The sequence below is a fragment of the Lucilia sericata genome, unplaced genomic scaffold (assembly GCF_015586225.1).
Source record: "Lucilia sericata isolate MDLA Ls3-8-SP2 unplaced genomic scaffold, ASM1558622v1 Contig003066F_arrow, whole genome shotgun sequence".
NCBI lineage: Eukaryota > Metazoa > Arthropoda > Insecta > Diptera > Calliphoridae > Lucilia > Lucilia sericata.
This window is the reverse complement of record NW_023996677.1, coordinates 7,501-30,414: the sequence shown is the minus strand read 5'-3', so window position 1 is coordinate 30,414 and position 22,914 is coordinate 7,501. Positions and strand designations below refer to the sequence as shown.

The window sequence follows — 22,914 nt, the reverse complement described above, 5'->3', positions numbered from 1 at the left end:
TCTATAGTCTAGTCTATAGTCTAGTCTATAGTCTAGTCTATAGTCTAGTCTATAGTCTAGTCTATAGTCTAGTCTATAGTCTAGTCTATAGTCTAGTCTATAGTCTAGTCTAGTCTAGTCTATAGTCTAGTCTATAGTCTAGTCTATAGTCTAGTCTATAGTCTAGTCTATAGTCTAGTCTATAGTCTAGTCTATGGTCTAGTCTATGGTCTAGTCTATAGTCTAGTCTATAGTCTAGTCTATAGTCTAGTCTATGTCTAGTCTATAGTCTAGTCTATAGTCTAGTCTATAGTCTAGTCTATAGTCTAGTCTATAGTCTAGTCTATAGTCTAGTCTATAGTCTAGTCTATAGTCTAGTCTATAGTCTAGTCTATAGTCTAGTCTATAGTCTAGTCTATAGTCTAGTCTATAGTCTAGTCTATAGTCTAGTCTATAGTCTAGTCTATAGTCTAGTCTATAGTCTAGTCTATAGTCTAGTCTATAGTCTAGTCTATAGTCTAGTCTATAGTCTAGTCTATAGTCTAGTCTATAGTCTAGTCTATAGTCTAGTCTATAGTCTAGTCTATAGTCTAGTCTATAGTCTAGTCTATAGTCTAGTCTATAGTCTAGTCTATAGTCTAGTCTATAGTCTAGTCTATAGTCTAGTCTATAGTCTAGTCTATAGTCTAGTCTATAGTCTAGTCTATAGTCTAGTCTATAGTCTAGTCTATAGTCTAGTCTATAGTCTAGTCTATAGTCTAGTCTATAGTCTAGTCTATAGTCTAGTCTATAGTCTAGTCTATAGTCTAGTCTATAGTCTAGTCTATAGTCTAGTCTATAGTCTAGTCTATAGTCTAGTCTATAGTCTAGTCTATAGTCTAGTCTATAGTCTAGTCTATAGTCTAGTCTATAGTCTAGTCTATAGTCTAGTCTATAGTCTAGTCTATAGTCTAGTCTATAGTCTAGTCTATAGTCTAGTCTATAGTCTAGTCTATAGTCTAGTCTATAGTCTAGTCTATAGTCTAGTCTATAGTCTAGTCTATAGTCTAGTCTATAGTCTAGTCTATAGTCTAGTCAATAGTCTAGTATATAGTCTAGTCTATAGTCTAGTCTATAGTCTAGTCTATAGTCTAGTCTATAGTCTAGTCTATAGTCTAGTCTATAGTCTAGTCTATAGTCTAGTCTATAGTCTAGTCTATAGTCTAGTCTATAGTCCAGTCTATAGTCTAGTCTATAGTCTGGTCTATAGTCTAGTCTATAGTCTGGTCTATAGTCTAGTCTATAGTCTAGTCTATAGTCTAGTCTATAGTCTAGTCTATAGTCTAGTCTAGTCTATAGTCTAGTCTAGTCTAGTCTAGTCTAGTCTAGTCTATAGTCTAGTCTAGTCTATAGTCTAGTCTATAGTCTAGTCTATAGTCTAGTCTATAGTCTAGTCTATAGTCTAGTCTATAGTCTAGTCTATAGTCTATAGTCTAGTCTATAGTCTAGTCTATAGTCTAGTCTATAGTATAGTCTAGTCTAGTCTAGTCTAGTCTAGTCATAGTCATAGTCTATAGTCTAGTCTATAGTCTAGTCTATAGTCTAGTCTATAGTCTAGTCTATAGTCTAGTCTATAGTCTAGTATAGTCTAGTCTATAGTCTAGTCTATAGTCTAGTCTATAGTCTAGTCTATAGTCTAGTCTATAGTCTAGTATAGTCTAGTCTATAGTCTAGTCTAGTCTAGTCTATAGTCTAGTCTATAGTCTAGTCTATAGTCTAGTCTATAGTCTAGTCTATAGTCTAGTCTATAGTCTAGTCTATAGTCTAGTCTATAGTCTAGTCTATAGTCTAGTCTATAGTCTAGTCTATAGTCTAGTCTATAGTCTAGTCTATAGTCTAGTCTATAGTCTAGTCTATAGTCTAGTCTATAGTCTAGTCTATAGTCTAGTCTATAGTCTAGTCTATAGTCTAGTCTATAGTCTAGTCTATAGTCTAGTCTATAGTCTAGTCTATAGTCTAGTCTATAGTCTAGTCTATAGTCTAGTCTATAGTCTAGTCTATATTAGTCTAGTCTATAGTCTATAGTCTATTCTAGTCTATAGTCTAGTCTAGTCTATAGTCTATAGTCTAGTCTATAGTCTAGTCTAGTCTATAGTCTAGTCTATGGTTAAGTATATAGCCATGTCTATTGTGTAGTCTATGGTTAAGTCTATAGTCATGTGTATAGTGTAGTCTATTTGTAAATCATACGTCTATTCAATAGTCTAGTTTATAGTTTAGCGGAAGATTAGTTTAGTACTTTAAAACCGTATTTAGTTCTATTTTTCTTATAACTAAGTTCTTACTATATCAAAGTTTAGAGTTTCCATGCCTGTAATGAGGTATTAGTGTCCTTGTCTCAATGCTTAGGTAATTGTTTATTTATGTACGAGAGTATAAATGTATGTATATCTGTGGTAGACTATATAAACATTAATTTTTTTTATATGTTTCATACCAAATTGTTACAATCAGTCCTTTATATTTCTATAAACAAAACTCTAGCACTAAAGCCTCAAGGACTTTGGTAAATACTGTTGTAAATCAACTTAAGGAAAAAATAAACACCCAAGCATACAGTAACTGACATGTACATATGTACATATTGGTGTACACACACACTTTTAGAAAATAAACTTTAAAAGGTTCTAATTCTAATGCGAATTTGGACAAATGAAAAATGTTTCTCTTTATTTTTACGAATAAAAAAGGACTAAATTGTGACCAAATTTGAAAAACGGCAAAAGGACACAATTGGCTATTTCGTAAATAAAACAACAAATACGAAAAGAAATGAAAAGTTAAAGTACAATAAAACAAAACAAATGGAAATTGTATTTTAGTCTAGCCATTTGCTAGAATGATTAATGATAAAAGTGTGCATTTTATTTGAATCAATGAACTTTACATTAAATAACTACATACATACACAGAATGAATTAATTCAAAGTTGGTTTAGAGAACGACACAACTTTCAGCGGATTTATTTAGATAAATTAAAATCTTTAATTCATCTTTACAGGTAAGTCCGTGTTTTTGAAGTCCCCTTAAAACACTAATATCACGATTATATTCTGCATAAATATCTTATAATGTGGAAGTATATAAATACTTTTACGAAAATTTATTTCATCCAAATCGGAAGACATCGATTGGGTCAATTGACACAAAATTCCCCATATGTATATATAAATAGAAAAATAGGTGTATGTATGTATTGTGAGTATATGTATATACCCTGCCAGCAAATTTGAGTTTAATTTTGGATACATGAACTGAATAGTCACTATAAAGGCTCAATTTTAAGTTTCTCAGTGCTAAGTTAAAAAATTTACAAAAACAAAATACAGTACTTTCTAATTTTGATCATAATTTTGTTAAATTTTAGTGCGTTTTAGTATACCAAAAGCATAATTAAATGATAATAAGTAGATAGAATAAAAATTTCAAAAACTAACACTTTTTAATACACTAAGAAGATAGTTTAATGCAGAATCATTCTTGCTCTCAAAATTCAGAAGGAAAAGTGTTTGCACATTTCAGTAAATATATTTATTTCATTGTGATCAGTTGAGTGATATATTGTGAAATTTAGATTTTGTAATAAATTGTGTTAATTTAAAATTTAATATATCTAAAACATAGTTTAATATAAAATAAGCATCAGTGAGAGATTAGTGAGTGCAAAACAGTATAATAAAGGAGAAATAAAAAAAAAAAATATTTAAAGTCGCTTTTATAACATAAAAGAGTATAAAATCATAACACTTTCCAGCTTCTCTATTGTTATGGCAAAACTGGAAATTTACTACATTTACGAAATTTTATGTTATAAAAAAGTGACTTGAAACTGAAACGAAATGGGCACATCAAGTAAGTATTAAACAGGCGGAACAGTTTCTTCCGAACGGGGTCACTTTTCATTCACTCAGATTATATCAAATTAGATTGTTTTAAACATTAAGCTGTAACGTTATGGTTACAATTTGGATAGAAATTGTTGGCAGGGTAATGCATATACATTTTTATTTACATATACACACATACATACAAGTTATATGTGCGGGTCCTCCGGACAACCCGATATCCGGTTTTCCCATGTCAATTCCGGTATGAATTGACAAGGCATAGTGGGAAGCATTAAGTGCTGCCCTACTGTTTTGTTTTATTTTGCTTTAGTTTTAGTTTGTAACCAAATATTTTATCAAAGACCACCAAGATGGTTAATGTAAACAAAACGTTTGCATACTGTTGATTTGGATTGATCAACAGTGTGCAAAGATGCCTTTGTTTGAAATTGCACAATCGGCATCTTTATAGAAAATAAGATTTGTCACCAAAGATGCCTTTGTTTGAAAATGCACAATCGGCATCTTTATAGAAAATAAGAATGTATTGGTACAGCCAATACATTATTTTTAAGCTAAACTTAAGAATTGAAATTAATAAAGATCAGAGTAAAATTACACCAAGAAGAACACAGTTCGTTTTTTCTACACGCTCTCAGAGTTTTAAAACTAAAACTAAAACTGGCGCAGTCGGTAGGATACTAGGTGAAAAATAGTATCCTTTAAAAGAAACCTAATAAGAAGTTTTTAAAAAAGTATAATTTTTAAAGAATAATTTTTTTTGTATAAAAGAAAAATTGAAGTCCAAGTTTTAAACAATAATTAAAACGTACAAGTTTTAATTAAATAAAATAATAAATTTGAATAATAATAAAAACGTAAAAGAGTTTTATTAAAACAAAGTATTATAAAAAACATTTAAAAGCGAACATTTTAAATGAATTATTAAAACGTGAAAGTTTTAATATAAAAACATTTTTTTTTGTTTGAGTGAAATAATTTTGTCTATAAATAAAGATAAAATTAAAATAAAAAAAAAAAAACACACATTTTCCATCACCTTGGAAAATAATAAAGTGCGGCCAAAGCACTTGAAGGAAGAAATAAACTGGTTGGCCAAAGGACCAGTCATACAACAGTAACAACAAATCCAACAGTAACAACAAAATCAACAGTAACAACAAATCCAGCAGTAACAACAAATCCAATAGTAACAACAAAATCAACAGTAACAACAAATCCAGCAGTAACAACAAATCCAACAGTAACAACAAAATCAACAGTAACAACAAAATCAACAGTAACAACAAATCCAACAGTAACAATAATAGCATTAAAGAACAACAACAGCCGAGAACAAAAAAAAAAAAGGGAATTTTTGTAAGGTATAATAATTATTTTAAGTTTCATAAATAAATTAAACTTATTTAATATAAAAAGAAATTAACTAGAAATTAACAATAGAAAAAAAGATTCGATTTCTAAAAAGAAATCGTGACACTAACAAATAAATTTTTTTTTATTTTGTCGACTTTGGTGATTCCCAAGGGACCCTCCCGTAGTGCGATAGAATTTATTCGGTTACCAATTGATGAGTGACCGATATATACCATTTTTATTTGAAACCCGTATTCTTGAAAGGAACGGATTACGGAAGGAATGGTATATATATGCGTATAAAATTAAGTATATACTAACAATAGAATTTAGAATCCGATATTAACGGAGAATAGTTGGAATAGTTAAATAAGTTGAAAAATCAGTTGTTGAGGAATTGTAAGAAAAGAGAAGAAGGATAATAGTAAGAATGTCGTTAACATTGATAGAAGGATTACGTGAGGCTCGTAGCTTACCACCATTCAGTGGGTCAACAGAATATGCTCTAACGAGTTATTTGCGCGACGTAAATACGGTGTTATCCTTAGTGGGAGAGGAACACAAGGCAACTATTAGATCGGTTTTAGCCAACCGTCTTCAAGGTAAAGCCTTGAAAGCAATTGAAACATTAGTGGTCCCAACGTGGGAACAAATTATTGCCAAACTTCGAGAAGAATTTGGTGTAAGGGAGTCGTTTTTGGGGTTGCGAAACCAAGCCATGAACGTAGCGGCTTTGAGCGTGGAGGAACTCCACCATAAGTTAAGTGAGATATTAAATCTCATGAACACTAAATATAGTCTCAATCCAGAGAATAACGCTATGTTTTCTCCAGATATAAATCAAACATTAATTTTTGAGATATATTTAAATTCTCTGTCTTTGAATATAAAGACATTACTCATTCAGAATAACATTGCTACCATTTCTGGTGCGCAATCATACCTTATTGAGAACAATTTAATGAAGGACGTCTACTTACGAAAAAATTCGTATACAAATAACTCCCGGGAAAAGAATTTCGATAAAGGACGAAAGACGGGAAATTATAGACAGAATAATGATGATAATAGATTATATAGACCAAATCCTCAGAACATGGCCCAACACAGTGGGAATAACTTTGAGAGAAGGGGTTCAGGTCAATATAGGAATGCTGGTTATGACCAAAAGGGTTCAGGTCAATATAGGAATGTTAATTATGACCGAAGAGGTTCAGGTCAATATAGGAATGCTGGTTATGACCAAAGAGGTTCAGGTCAGAATAGACGTTTCGGTTCAAATCAGAACAATAATAATAGACCCGTACCAATGGAGGTGGAAAATATTAACATGAACGAAAATTTTCATGTACCGCCTCCGGATCCCAATTACCGATAGTCTCACTCACAATCAATAACGTTAAAATTAGATGTTTAGTTGACAGCGGAGCTGCAACTACGTTGGGTGACTATGGGATTTTCGAGGGGTTGTCTTTGAAAAGAAGACTTAGGAACAAAATGAGATTGAATACATTAACCGGTACTAAGATGGTAGATGAAGAGGTTATAGTTAATGTCCCTTTGGAGTTTAATGCAGGGGATGAAACTATGTCTGTCAAACTTGTTGATTTAAAAAATAAAGCTTTCGATTGTATAATCGGAAATAATGTATTGATGCCAATGGGTGTCATAATAGATTTCTATAATATGAGACTTTGGGTTAATAATGTCGAAATATTGTTCTATTCAAAGCCGGTTGATGTAAGCTTTGATGAAATTGCAACTTTAGAATTGCAAAACATAGACTTTGGTAACATAGATTTGCCAGAACATTTGAATAATGAGGAAAAACGCAAATTAGATGTGTTTTTAAGGAAAAATAGAGCTACATTCTATCAAGAAGGTCAAGCTCTGACAACAACTAATGTGGTTAAACATAGTATTGTCACAACATCGGATAAACCGGTGTATTCGAAAATATATAGATACCCTAAGGCACACGAAAGGGAAATTGAAACCCAGATAAAGGATATGCTAATCCAGGGAATAGTTAGGCCGAGTAAATCGCCTTATAACTCACCCTTATGGATAGTACCGAAGAAACTTGATAATGATGGTAAACGAAAATGGCGTATTGTCATTGATTACCGAAATCTGAATAATATAACCGTGGGAGATAAATTCCCAATGCCCAATATAGATTCTCTATTTGATAAATTGGGTAGGGCACAATATTTTTCCACCATCGATCTTGCGAAAGGCTTCCACCAGATTAAGATGGAAGATAGGGACATTCAGAAGACAGCCTTCTCAACACCAATGGGACATTATGAGTTTTTCAGCGTATGATGAATTACGTTTTAAGTGATTACATCAATAAAATTTGCGTCATCTATATGGATGATATATTAGTTTTCTCATCTTCATTGGAGGAACATTTGAATAGCCTGACAAGGATATTTTCTGTTTTAAATGAACATAATTTAAAAGTTCAAATGAATAAATGTAGTTTTTTGGCTAGACAAACTCAGTTTTTGGGTCACATAGTTACACCAAATGGTCTAAAACCTTGTCCATCCAAGATTGAGGTAATTAATAAGGTACCTATTCCAGGTACTGTGAAACAAATCAAATCATTTTTAGGTCTTACGGGATACTATAGAAAATTCATAAAGAATTATTCTTCTATAGCCGGACCAATAATAAAATATTTAAAAAAGGATGTCAAGATAAATATTGATGATCCCTCTTACATTGAATCATTCGGAAAATTAAAAAGAATCATAACAAACCCACCAATACTGTCCTATCCGGACTTCAATAAGAAATTCGTCCTTACTACGGACGCTAGTAATATCGCATTGGGTGCTGTTCTTAGCCAGGGTGATAGACCCATTTGTTATGCTAGTAGAACATTGAATAATCATGAGAAAAACTATAGTACAATAGAGAAAGAACTCTTGGCTATAGTATGGGCCGCTAAATATTTTCGTCCTTACCTTTTTGGGACTAAGTTTTTGGTCAACACTGACCACCAGCCTCTCAAATGGTTGACTTCCCTAAAGGAGCCAAATTCCAGATTGAGTGGATGGAAAATTATGCTCGCTGAATATGAATTTGATATCGAGTATGTTAAGGGAAAAGATAATAAGGTTGCGGATTTCCTAAGTCGATTAGAATCCAACGTTGAGGGAACTGAAGATTGTGATATTAAATCACTGTTTGAAATATCGGAGGAAATGGCAACGGTACATAGCCAACAGGAAGATGATGGCAGTGTCAATTTTTTTATAAGTGATTCTGTTGTGAACAAATATAGAACACAAATAAGAATTTCGAAAACTAAGCAACGGGAACACGAAGTTTTGTATAGAAAGTATAATATAGTTTACGTAAGTGAGGGTGATTTGCGTAATGAACATTATTTGAACGATTTATTTAGAAGAACGTTAAAAAGAGGAAGAGTCGGCATATATTCCGAACTTCCAGATAATATGTATTGTATAGTCCAGAGAAGGTTGGAATCGTTGTTTGGTAATGATCGGAATTTGAAATTTATTAAATGTACGAAATTGGCTGTTGACATGCCTAACGAAGAGGAAATGTATGGGATAATTGAGAATACTCATAATAGCGGGAACCATAGAGGTGTTTTGGAGAATTTTGGGGAACTAAAAGACTCCTATTTTTATCCAAATTTAATAAAATATATAAATAAATTTATAAATTCTTGCAGAATATGCAATGAAAATAAGTACGATAGAAATCCTTATCGTAAACATTTTAATCATACTATAACACCTGAAAGACCAAACATGATTGTTCATATGGATATTTTTCAGATTCATAGAACATATTTCCTGACCACAATAGACAGATTTACTAAATTGGGGTCTGTGCATAAAATTACGGATAAAAATATGTGTACGGTCAAGGTAAAGATTCAGGAAAGGATTGCCTTACTTGGCAAACCGGAGTTGTTGATAATGGACAATGAGTTCAATAACGCTTTGATAAGACTGTTTTGTGCGGAAAGGAATATTCAAACGCATTTCACAACAGCATATTCTCATACGGGTAATTCCGACATAGAGAGAATGCATTTGTCTCTCTTGGAACACATTCGAATTCTAAAACGAAGTAACGAAAATGTAGATGTGGAGGAGCTAGTTATTAAGGCGATAGGCTTTTACAATGGCACAATTCACTCCACGACAAATATGAAACCAATTGACCTTTTGAACCGTTCCGATATAGATCATCGGAAAATTGCTCAATATATGGGTGATAGGAAGAGGAAGGCTATTAATAGGGTTAATTCGAAAAGGGGGAAAGTTCCCAACTATGATAATCGGGAGTTGTATATGAAAAACCCCGGAGCCCAAAGACAAAAAACGGCTAAAAGATTTTTAAAATACAATGCTAATAATCCTAATAAGATGGATTTGGCAAATATTAAAAGACCATTGAAAACTTTTTCAGGGAACGGCAATGTTGACCATCCTGGTACTACTGCTGTTTTGGTTGGCCCCATGCACTGAGTCTGCGGTCCGGATTGGAGGTATCGAGACCCAGGCGGGTTATGCGGTGTTACAGGGTGAGCCTCTCAACATAATTGAAAGTTTCTCAGATTTAATCCACGTGATCGATGTAAGCGACATTAGGGATACAATTCAAAAATTAAGATTGGGTATTTCTCATAACTTTGGGATGGATGATGGTTGGCTTTCTATAAGCCTTAATAGGAAAATTAACGAGCTAGAACACTCGTTGCAAACACTTAAAATTCACACAAATTCAAGAAAAAAAAGGGCATTAATAAATGCAGGAGGTAGACTGATAAATTGGCTGTTTGGTAATATGGACGATGAGGACAGATTGAGAATAGAGAATCATCTCGAAGATATAGATTTGAATCAGAAGAGTATTATTAATAATTTAAATAAACAAGTAAAAATAAATAATGAGATGCAAAAATACTTGCAGAATATTCGATTGGTCGTGGAACAGAATAGGAAATGGTTTAATAGAACATACACAGGTGTGGTCGATGAAAGTTTAAAAGTAACAAAGTATAATAATTTCATATTGTTGATTAATGAGGTAAAGGATAAAATAGAACAGGTACAGGAGAATATAGTGATGTCCAAGTATGGAATTGTAAGCAGATTTTTTTTTGACGAACGAAGAGGTGGATCACTTTGATATCGATAGTTTAAAGTTGAGATATATGAAGGGTAGTATGGGCTCGATAGATGACAATTGGATAGTTTTTGTTCTGTTAATACCGAATTTTATTGACAAAGAATATAGAACGGAAATTGTGGTGCCAGTACCAAACCAAAATTTTATGCAGTTAAATGTTGAAATAACAAGAACTGTAACTATAAAAAACATAACATTTATTGTGGAGAAGGAAAATGTTTTGTCTAAAATGAAGATTGTAAATTCATGTATATCTAATATTTTGAGGAATAATTATAAGGATTGTAATAAGGTTAAGAGGAAGGAAAAGTGCATAGAAGAAATTGAGATTGGAAATTTATTGTTGATTAATGTGGAGAGCATTTTGTATGATTCGTGTACTAATTTTTCGTATCCCTTAAAGGGAAATTATTTTGTTAACTTTGAAAATTGTGAAATTAAAATTGATGAATTTAAAATTAAGAGATTTGAAAGTCGATTAAATGTAATTATACCAAATTTTAATGTTTTGCCTGTTAATATGACAGAATTATTGCCCGAATTAAATTTTACAAATATAAATGAAATTAAAGAAACTATAAAAAAACAACAAAGTAACCATAACTTTTATGTACTTTATACATTAATTTTTGTATTTATATTATGCTACATATTGATTAGAATTAAGAAATATATTGGGATTCGAAGGGACTCGAATCTTAACGAAGGGGGAGTTATATGTGCGGGTCCTCCGGACAACCCGATATCCGGTTTTCCCATGTCAATTCCGGTATGAATTGACAAGGCATAGTGGGAAGCATTAAGTGCTGCCCTACTGTTTTGTTTTATTTTGCTTTAGTTTTAGTTTGTAACCAAATATTTTATCAAAGACCACCAAGATGGTTAATGTAAACAAAACGTTTGCATACTGTTGATTTGGATTGATCAACAGTGTGCAAACAATATACTCACCAAAGATGCCTTTGTTTGAAATTGCACAATCGGCATCTTTATAGAAAATAAGATTTGTCACCAAAGATGCCTTTGTTTGAAAATGCACAATCGGCATCTTTATAGAAAATAAGAATGTATTGGTACAGCCAATACATTATTTTTAAGCTAAACTTAAGAATTGAAATTAATAAAGATCAGAGTAAAATTACACCAAGAAGAACACAGTTCGTTTTTTCTACACGCTCTCAGAGTTTTAAAACTAAAACTAAAACTTACATATATTATGTTCATAGTTTTAAGATTTCCACTGTTCAGCAGTTGTGCACAATTTCATCATGCTTTGCTGGTACAAAAACATAAGTAGTTGTAAAAATAAAAAAAACAATAAAATTTCATTCTGCCTAACATACAACACATGTCAACCACACACAGTGATGCCAGGAGATTTTTTTCAGAAATCCCTACGCTTATGAGAAAAAAATCCCAAGTTTATCTTAAAAAAAATACAAAAATAACATAAACAAGTAAGAGTGTTATATTCGGCTATGCCGAATCTTATATACCCACCGTCACACCTCGTTTGACTCGAATGAAACTTACTTATGTCTTGTATTTCATCTATATACTCGTATATTTAGGCCAGTTATAAGCGTTAAAGTAATTTTCTGAAGGGGACCTTATATAGGGGGTAGGGTCAATTATGGGTCGATCCTCATAAAATTTGGTAGACAGAATTTGGTTCGTATTAAATTTATTTGTGTCGAATTTCATCGCTACACTCGTATTTTTAAACCATTAATGAGCGTTGCAGTCATTTTCTGAAGGGGACCTTATATGGGGGGTAGGGTCAATCATGGACCAATCCTCATAAATTTTTTTAGATAGATTTTGACTCGTATGAAACTTACTTATGTTGAATTTCATCTATATACTAGTATTTTTAAGCCAGTAATGAGCGTTAAAGTCATTTTCTGAAGGGGACCTTATATGGGGGGTAGGGTCAATTATGGACCGATCCTCATAAAATTTTGCATAGTGATTTTGGATCATAAGGAACTTACTTATGTCGAATTTCATCGCTATATTTGTATTTTTAAACAAGATATGGCTGTTAAAGCTGCTTTTCGAGGGGTCACTTGTATGGGGGCTATCCGAAAACGTGGACCGATATTGCCCATTTTCAATACCAAACAAACCTTTCCTATAAAAAATATTTATATTATTTCAACCCTCTAGCTCTTTCCATTCGAACTCTATCGTGCTTTCAACAGACAGACAGACGGACGGACGGACAGATGGACAGACATGGCTAGATCGTCTTAAAATTTAATGAGGACCCAGAATATATATACTTTTGTGGGTCTATGACCAATATTTCGATATTTTCGTTACAAACGGAATGACAAAATCAATATACGTTTACTTTTCGCGGTTTACTTTTATAAATTTTCAGAACATTAAATTATTTTTTTCAATCCTGAGTTACTGCATTAAGCCCCCGACTACTCTATCTATAAGGAGTCAGAATATATCGCTCTGCAGGATTGGCATAATCCAAAAAAGTCGTTTCAAGAAAACTGTATATGAATATTTAATGACATTTAACTATTTTCTTTGATAACGTTTAAACAAATCAAGGGATTTTAAAAATCCAAACTCAGATAGTTGAGGTTAATATGTTTCTCATCTAAATTGAAATTCAAATTTTAGTTGTGGGTTTTAGTTTTTACGTTTACAAAAAATCCATTTCACATCGAAAATAATAGACATATTAGAAATTTGACAAAACTATATGAAAGATTTTAGTATGTCGCATGTTTTGTAGACCTCAGTTCAAGAAACCCGAATTTTGGATTATGCCAGGCTTGTAGCGATATGTAGGTACACATATTGTAGAAATTACAAGCGGAATTTTTACTAACGATACACTTAAAATTGATTTAATTTTTAATTTTAAAGCTTAATACATGAAAGAGTATATTTTTACTTGATAAAAACTATGAAATTGAAAAAATCCTTACAACTTGACAATAGTAAGAAATCTTTCCTTTTTTCCCAACACGTAAAATTTTTGATAAAAATCCTTACAAATAGGGAAAAATCCCTACACGTGGCATCACTGACCACACATGACACATTAAGACAATAAATTTTTTGAAAGCAAGTTCGTGTGCGTCATCACGACATAGCAGATGCAGATCATCAAATTTTGGTATAAAGCATTTTTGAAAAAAGGCCTTTAATTCAAAATTTAGTCTAGTCTATAGTCTAGTCTATAGCCTAGTCTATAGTCTAGTCTATAGTCTAGTCTATAGTCTAGTATATAGTCTAGTCTATAGTCTAATATATAGTCTAGACTATAATAGATCACTACACATTTTCAGTCCAAATCGTTGGATTTCACTACATAATATGTTTATTTCATTAGAAAATAATTGGAATGAAATCTCCGAATTTCTCGAAAAAGAAAATGAACAACAACGCATTGAGGAGATCAATCTAAACTATATAAAAGCTATTAGCAAAACTCTGCAGCCTTTTGATGAGGCCATCGAGACAATGGAAGAGGATAACAGTGCTTTACATTTGGTAATGGTGTATTTGCATGAATTGAAAAAATCATGCGATACAAATGACAATGAGTTTAAAGATTTCGATTTTATAGAGAAACTCAAGCAAAAGCTGCGTTATTACTTGGATCAATCAGTTAAAGATCAGCTAACAGATCTGCATAAAATAGCTTTATTCCTTTATCCACCTACAAATAAACTACTACAGTTTAGTACTGAAGAAAAGAAATATATAGAAAACGAATGTATACGCCTAATGAAAACGTTTAAAAGCGACCAGCTACCGACTATTAAACAAGAACCGGAAACTACTTATTCGCCTGCCCGTAAACGTAAAAAATTCTTTTCTGATTTTGTGGAACCAGAAACATCGCGTGATCCTCATGAACTCATAATACAAGAGTTACAATTTTATAAATATATGCGTGTGGCAAACAGTCCGGAATTTGATGTTTTCGTTTGGTGGGAACAGCAAAAGGCTAATTTACCTCTTCTCTATAAATTAAGTTCTTCAATTTTAGCAACACCGGCCAGTAGTTGCTCGGTACAGAGAATTTTTTCAGCCGCTAGTAGTTTATTATGTGAAAATAGATATGATTTGTCTCAAAATGAAATTAAAGTTGATCAAATTATGTTTATTCACGCTAATTCCGAACAAGATGATTTCGGTAGTGAATTTGAATAAAAATAAGTTTTTTAAGTATTTATCCGTATTAACCTCTATATAGATATTGTTATAAACAAATATTTGTATTAATTTTAAGTTTGACTATAAATTATAAAAAAATTAAATTAAATAATTCGTTTAATAATAAATAAATATGAAATAAGAAATTGTTCCATTATATTATCTATGGCTGATATTGATTAAGTATAAACTATCGATATGCTTATGTACATAAAATTTTCACTTATCCATTCATGATTCGATCAGCAATGATTCATTTTATTTATATATTAACATAAATCAAATTATTTCATTATTTTATACTACGCACAGTTAACAGAACTCTGTTAAATATCTCACATTTCAATTCTTTTCGTCTACGTTTACTTATTTTATTCCGTTATTTGTGTATTTAAGAATAACAATTCAAAAGCAATAGGCAATAGGTGAAACGAGTTACGAATGTACTCTATACAAATATCATACATACATTCAGTGTCTTACGTACACACATCCGCACATTAAAAACTGATGGCACTAACACACCATTCATACCATTCAAGTGTTTTAGGTAGATGAATCGTTTGAATTCTCTACAGTTGTTATTTTTATAATTCTATATTTCGTTTTAGTCTCTCTTTCGTTGTGTGTCTCTTAGGTAGAAAATTATCAAGTCACTTTGCAGCTATACATACATATAATAGGACCCAGCAAAAACTAAAATTGAAAAGTATACATTAGGATTTTAATTGATTATTTTAACACGGTGATGATATTGCAGGCAGCATGCTCGCTTACAAATCACTACTTATATTAGTAAATACAAATAAGGAGTAAACAAGTTGTTACTTATCTTATTATAAGAGTACTTAAAAGTAATACAGATGGTAAGTAGTAGTCATTGAAATAGTAGGTGGTTATGTAAGTACAAGTCGTTACCAAGTTTTTGCTGGGTATGTACTTAATTTACTTATGAAATAATGAATATTAGTATGGTCCCCACTTTATGAATTTTCTACATTGACTATAAATTATAAAAAAATTAAATTAAATAATTCGTTTAATAATAAATAAATATGAAATAAGAAATTATTCCATTATATTATCTATGGCTGATATTGATTAAGTATAAACTGTCGATATGCTTATGTACATAAAATTTTCACTTATCCATTCATGATTCGATCAGCAATGATTCATTTTATTTATATATTAACATAAATCAAATTATTTCATTATTTTATACTACGCACAGTTAACAGAACTCTGTTAAATATCTCACATTTCAATTCTTTTCGTCTACGTTTACTTCTTTTATTCCGTTATTTGTGTATTTAAGAATAACAATTCAAAAGCAATAGGCAATAGGTGAAACGAGTTACGAATGTACTCTATACAAATATCATACATACATTCAGTGTCTTACGTACACACATCCGCACATTAAAAACTGATGGCACTAACACACCATTCATACCATTCAAGTGTTTTAGGTAGATGAATCGTTTGAATTCTCTACAGTTGTTATTTTTATAATTGTATATTTTGTTTTAGTCTCTCTTTCGTTGTGTGTCTCTTAGGTAGAAAATTATCAAGTCACTTTGCAGCTATACATACATATAATAGGAACCAGCAAAAACTTACATTGAAAAGTATTCATTAGGATTTTAATTAATTATTTTAATACGGTGATGATATTGCAGGCAACATGCTCGCTTACAAATAACTACATATATTAGTAATTACAAATAAGGAGTAAACAAGTTGTTACTTATCACATTATAAGAGTACTTAAAAGTAATACAGACGGTAAGTAGTAGTCATTGAAATAGTAAGTGGTTATGTAAGTACAAGTCATTACCAAGTTTTTGCTGGGTATGTACTTAATTTACTTATGAAATAATGAACATTAGTATGGTCCCCACTTTATGAATTTTCTACATTTATGATAAATTGACTTACTAGAACTAAAAGTTGATTGTTAGAACGATATCAACATGATTTAGTGACTCATGATTAAAACTAGAATGACTTAAAAAATACGACTTTATAAAGGGGTTTAGTAGACTAGACTATAGACTAGACTATAAACTAGACTATAAACTAGTCTTAAGATTAGACTATAGACTAGACTATAGACTAGACTATAGACTAGACTATAGACTAGACTATAGACTAGACTATAGACTAGACTAAAGACTAGACTATAGACTAGACTATAGACTAGACTATAGACTAGACTATAGACTAGACTATAGACTAGACTATAGACTAGACTATAGACTAGACTATAGACTAGACTATAGACTAGACTATAGACTAGACTATAGACTAGACTATAGACTAGACTATAGACTAGACTATAGACTAGACTATAGACTAGACTATAGACTAGACTATAGACTAGACTATAGACTAGACTATAGACTAGACTATAGACTAGACTATAGACTAGACTATAGACTAGACTATAGACTAGACTATAGACTAGACTATAGACTAGACTATAGACTAGACTATAGACTAGACTATAGACTATAGACTAGACTATAGACTAGACTATAGACTAGACTATAGACTAGACTATAGACTAGACTATAGACTAGACTATAGACTAGACTATAGACTAGACTATAGACTAGACTATAGACTAGACTATAGACTAGACTATAGACTGGACTATAAACTAGACTTTAGATTAGACTATAGACTAGACTATAGACTAGACTATAGACTAGACTATAGACTGGACTATAAACTAGACTTTAGATAAGACTATAGACTAGACTATAGACTAGACTATAGACTAGACTATAGACTAGACTATAGACTAGACTATAGACTAGACTAGACTATAGACTAGACTATAGACTAGACTAGACTATAGACTAGACTATAGACTAGACTATAGACTAGACTATAGACTAGACTATAGACTAGACTATAGACTAGACTATATACTAGACTATAGACTAGACTATAGACTAGACTATAGACTAGACTATAGACTAGACTATAGACTATAGACTAGACTATAGACTAGACTATAGACTAGACTATAGACTAGACTATAGACTAGACTATAGACTAGACTATAGACTAGACTATAGACTAGACTATAGACTAGACTATAGACTAGACTATAGACTAGACTATAGACTAGACTATAGACTAGACTATAGACTAGACTATAGACTAGACTATAGACTAGACTATAGACTAGTCTATAGACAAGACTAGACTATATCCAAACTATATACTAGACTATATCCAAACTATATAATAGACTATAGACTAGATTATAGACTAGACTAGAGGACTATACTATAGACTAGACTACTGACTATACTATAGACTAGACTAAAGACTAAACTATAGACTAGACTATAGACTAGACTATGGACTACACTATTGTCTATATCAATCTATTCTCTATCTATATATATTGTCTATAGTTTAGTCTATAGTCTAGTGCTTTATGTGCGAGCTTAACGAATTATAGGTCGATCCGATTACAAGCAATATTCGAGTAGAATATTCTGAGTTATTTACGATTGAATAATTTTCGTAAGTTTAAAGATCCATGATCCCAGGGAGCTATGACCATTTATTGATCGATTCAGAAAAAATGTAGCTAAATAATTTTTATATATAAGAAAACATATTCCTGTTAAATTTTGTCCCGATTTGGTTATTCATTAATAATTTTGTTTAATTGATTTTCGAAAGTAAACATATGACATGGTCAATTATGAACCGATCCAGGTTTTAGAGCAAAATTTTTGTAGATTATTAGGAAATAATGTTTAGTTATTCCATATACTTGTTTATTATTTAACTTCTTCAAGGGGACCCTCCTAATGTAAAAATGCTCTCATCTCTCAAAACACTCAGCTATTTTTAAAATACATTATACTGCAGTATATACTGTACCCAGCCTTGATACGAATACTGTAGTGTAGAGTCATTCATCGTTCGGGTGGCAGTAGTCAGACATTTGCTATTGTTTGTGCACAAAAGATTATTTTAAATAAGTGTTTAAGGAGAAACAAATCTTTTTGTAAATTATTTAATATTGTGATCCAAATTCCATTTTATTTAGTTGATACTTATAGTAATAAGCAAAAAAAAAAAGTTTGGAACATCTCAAAAGGGTTAAGAAAAAGTACCCGTAAAAATACTTGTCTATAGTCAAAGAAAAATTTCATCATTATGGCATCCACGAAATACAATTATGCCGAACAACTTTCTAGAAAAATTGCAAAGGGTGAACTTGTTTTAAGCGCTAATAATAGCCGCAGCAAATGTTGGAATGTTTTTGCCAAAATAGAGGATCTAAATGGTGAACCAGTTATAGGTTACGTCTATTGTCGCATGTGTAAAAAGATTTACAGTTTTCAACGAAGCTCAACGACAAATTTAGTAAGACATGGTTGCTACAAGAATGCCTACACCCCAAATGGCGTTTCAATCATACAAATTGAAACGCCAAAACTTGAAATATCACCACAGAGCTCATTTGACATTGAGGAAGTCGAAAATTCCAGCTATAATCTGAAAAAGTTATTAACAAAATGGTTAATACGTTACTGCCGAAGTTATGGCTTAATACAGGATGATGGTTTGAAAGCAGTATTTCAGGAGTTTATAGCTATTGGTGCCAAATTCGGTACTAACATAAATGTGGAGAGGTTTCTACCGAGCACAACAAATATAGCCAGCAATGTGACTGAACTCTATGAAGAATGTTTAAGTAGAGTAAAAGATGAAATAACTTTGGTTAAAGAGAATGGTTTTGGTTTAGCGATCGACAGTTGGACGGAGGTGTTTTCCAAGAAAACCTACATAGCATTAACTATGCATTTTCTAAAAAATGAATCTCTAACATTTCGTTTGTTGGGTTTAAGATCTATGGAAGGTGAGAAAACTACAAGTTTTTAGTTAAAACTAGCCTAGTGAGTAGTCTATTGACTAGCCTGTTGACTGGTCTACCAACTGTTCTGTGGACTAGTTTGCGATCCACTCTGGTGGATCGCGGTCTGTGGACTTGTCTAGGTATTAGGTCGTCTGTGGACTTGTTGATTGTCTAGTCTGTGGACTATCCTATTGACAAATCTATATTAACTTGTATATGGGCTAATCTGTTGACAGACTAATTCGTCTGTTGTCTGGACTATGAACTAGCCTCTTGAGTAGTCTATTCATTAGACAATTTCATAGGCTATTGACTTGTGTGTGGACTAGTCTGTTGTCTAGTTTATGGACTATTCTGTTAAATAATCAACTTTATATTTTCAGGTCAAAATATCTCCGAGACTGTAGAAACAATTCTTGCCGATTTTAACTGCTCGCTTTCTAATAAAACAATATTAGTCACGAATGGTGAAGATAATTTAAAGGACGCTTTCACGAATTATAATCACATATCCTGTATAACACATTTACTCAATAAAGCCTTGCAAAACTCTATAGAAGAAGTTACCGAAGTGATGGACATTGTGCAAAGTTGTGAAAAATTAGTAAACTTTTTGAAAAATTCTCCGCACAATAACAATTTTAATAGACTACTACACAGTTTCAGTCCGAATCGTTGGAATTCACTATATAATATGTTTATTTCATTAGAAAATAATTGGCATGAAATATCGGAATTTATCGAAGAACAAAATGAACAACAACGTCTTAATGAGATCAATCTAAACTATATAATAGCTATAAGCAAAACTCTGCAGCCCTTTGATGAGGCCATCGAGGCTTTGGAAGAGGATAATGTTGCTACATTACATTTGGTTATGGTGTATTTGCATGAATTGAAAAAATCATGCGATACAAATGATAATGAATTTAAAGATTTTGATTTTATAGAGAAACTAAAGCAAAAGCTGCGTTATTACTTGGATCAATTGGTTAAGGATCAGCTAACAGATTTGCATAAAATAGCTCTATTCCTTTATCCACCCACAAATAAACTACTACAGTTTAGTACTGAAGAAAAGAAATATATAGAGAACGAATGCATACGCTTAATGGAAACGTTGAAAATCGACCTGCCACCGACTATTAAGCAAGAACCGGATACCAGTTATTCACCTGCCCATAAACGTAAAAAATTCTTTTCTGATTTTGTGGAACCAGAAACATCGCGTGATCCTCATGAACTCATAATACAAGAGTTACAATTTTATAAATATATGCGTGTGGCAAACAGTCCGGAATTTGATGTTTTCGTTTGGTGGGAACAGCAAAAGGCTAATTTACCTCTTCTCTATAAATTAAGTTGTTCAATTTTAGCAACACCGGCCAGTAGTTGCTCGGTGCAGAGAATTTTTTCAGCCGCTAGTAGTTTATTATGTGAGAATACATATGATTTGTCTCAAAATGAAATTAAAGTTGATCAAATTATGTTTATTCACGCTAATTCCGAACAAGATGATTTCGGTAGTGAATTTGATTAATAATAAGTGTATATATATTTATTAAAATCTGTATAGATATTGTTATAAACAAATACATATATGTATTAATTTTAAGTTTGACTATAAGTTTTAATGTTAATTAAAGTATTTCTTTCAATAAGGTGTAAATAAACATGCGTATTAGAAAAGAAATATTTTGATTTTTAAAGCCAAATTTACTCTGTATAGGTGGCAGGAAGTACTGTTAGAGGAGTAATTCTAAAGAAAGTAAAACTAGAAAATCCTTAAAAATCATATCAACGTATTATGAATTATTTATTATAACCTTCGACTAAGTAACTACAATAGTAAGTAAATAACCTTTCAATATTTTCTTTCTAAATCACCAATACTTAATCTTTCTCTATGTTAAAAGTATAAGATTTATCATAGAATATTATGCCCACCTTCTTTTTACCTGTGATTATCTATGTGTTTTTTTTTTCTTAGTTCGTCCAAAGTAGTTATTCATTGAAAGCGTTTAATCACAGAATCAGTCAGGTAAACAAAAGAACATTTATTTGTCTGCCGTGCTAATCGAATAACATTGAGTTGAATTATCTTCTTTCTTCATTGTGTGTTGCGTTTGGTAGTCGCAGATTTTTCCATCATTTCGGTGAAAACTTTTTTACTCATTTATGCATCTTTATCTGTTTTTCATGTTCGTTTATTTACGCAATTGATTTATTGCCATGAAATTGAAATGAATATGATTTTTATCGCAATTTTCTTCAAGTTTCTTTGCGCCATCATCAATCATAAATGTTGATGACAAAATGGCGAAGTTATGATGGTGAAATTGTTAAATCACTTGAAAATTAGGTGGGTGTTGTGCATCTGCGAAAAGGGGTGGGAGGGTCATATTATCAAATTATATACAAACTTGTGACACGTACATATGAAATCGAAATTAAGTGTGAAATCGAAATTAAGTAAAAATCGGCTTAAAAATCGGCTTAACTGACTGACTAACTAACTAACTAACTAACTAACTAACTAACTAACTAACTAACTAAAGAAAGAAACGAACGAACTAAAGACTAACTAACTAAATAACTAACTAACTAACTAACTACTAACTAACTAACTAACTAACTAACTAACTAACTAACTAACTAACTAACTAACTAACTACTAACTAACTAACTACTAACTAACTAACTAACTAACTACTAACTAACTAACTACTAACTAACTAACTACTAACTAACTAACTAACTAACTAACTAACTAACTAACTAACTAACTAACTAACTACTAACTACTACTAACTAACTAACTAACTACTAACTAACTAACTAACTACTAACTAACTACTACTAACTAACTAACTAACTACTAACTAACTAACTAACTAACTAACTAACTCCTAACTAACTAACTAACTAACTAACTAACTAACTAACTAACTAACTAACTAACTAACTAACTACTAACTAACTAACTAACTAACTACTACTAACTAACTAACTAACTAACTAACTAACTACTAACTAACTACTAACTAACTAACTAACTAACTAACTAACTAACTAACTAACTAACTAACTAACTAACTAACTAACTAACTAACTAACTAACTAACTAACTAACTACTACTAACTAACTACTAACTAACTAACTAACTAACTAACTAACTAACTACCTACTAACTAACTACTAACTACTAACTAACTACTAACTAACTAACTAACTAACTAACTACTAACTAACTAACTACTAACTAACTACTAACTAACTAACTAACTAACTAACTAACTAACTAACTACTAACTAACTAACTAACTAACTAACTAACTAACTAACTAACTAACTAACTAACTAACTAACTAACTAACTAACTAACTAACTAACTAACTCCTAACTAACTAACTAACTAACTA

At 31.5% G+C, this 22,914-nt stretch overlaps 1 protein-coding gene across 1 annotated transcript; it reads left to right on the top strand.

Moving 5' to 3' along the window:
* The first annotated feature begins 13,493 nt into the window (after positions 1 to 13,493).
* Positions 13,494 to 14,816, top strand: LOC119614570. Its single transcript, XM_037970681.1, has 2 exons — positions 13,494 to 13,551; positions 13,768 to 14,816. The coding sequence occupies exon 2, from the start codon at positions 13,899 to 13,901 to the stop codon at positions 14,592 to 14,594; it is 696 nt and encodes a 231-aa protein (XP_037826609.1). The 5' UTR covers positions 13,494 to 13,551; positions 13,768 to 13,898; the 3' UTR covers positions 14,595 to 14,816.
* The last annotated feature ends 8,098 nt before the right edge of the window (positions 14,817 to 22,914 follow it).

Bases quoted from the DNA above. Each gene is read 5' to 3' on its own strand.
- LOC119614570 (XM_037970681.1), top strand. From the start codon at position 13,899: ATGGAAGAGGATAACAGTGCTTTACATTTGGTAATGGTGTATTTGCAT.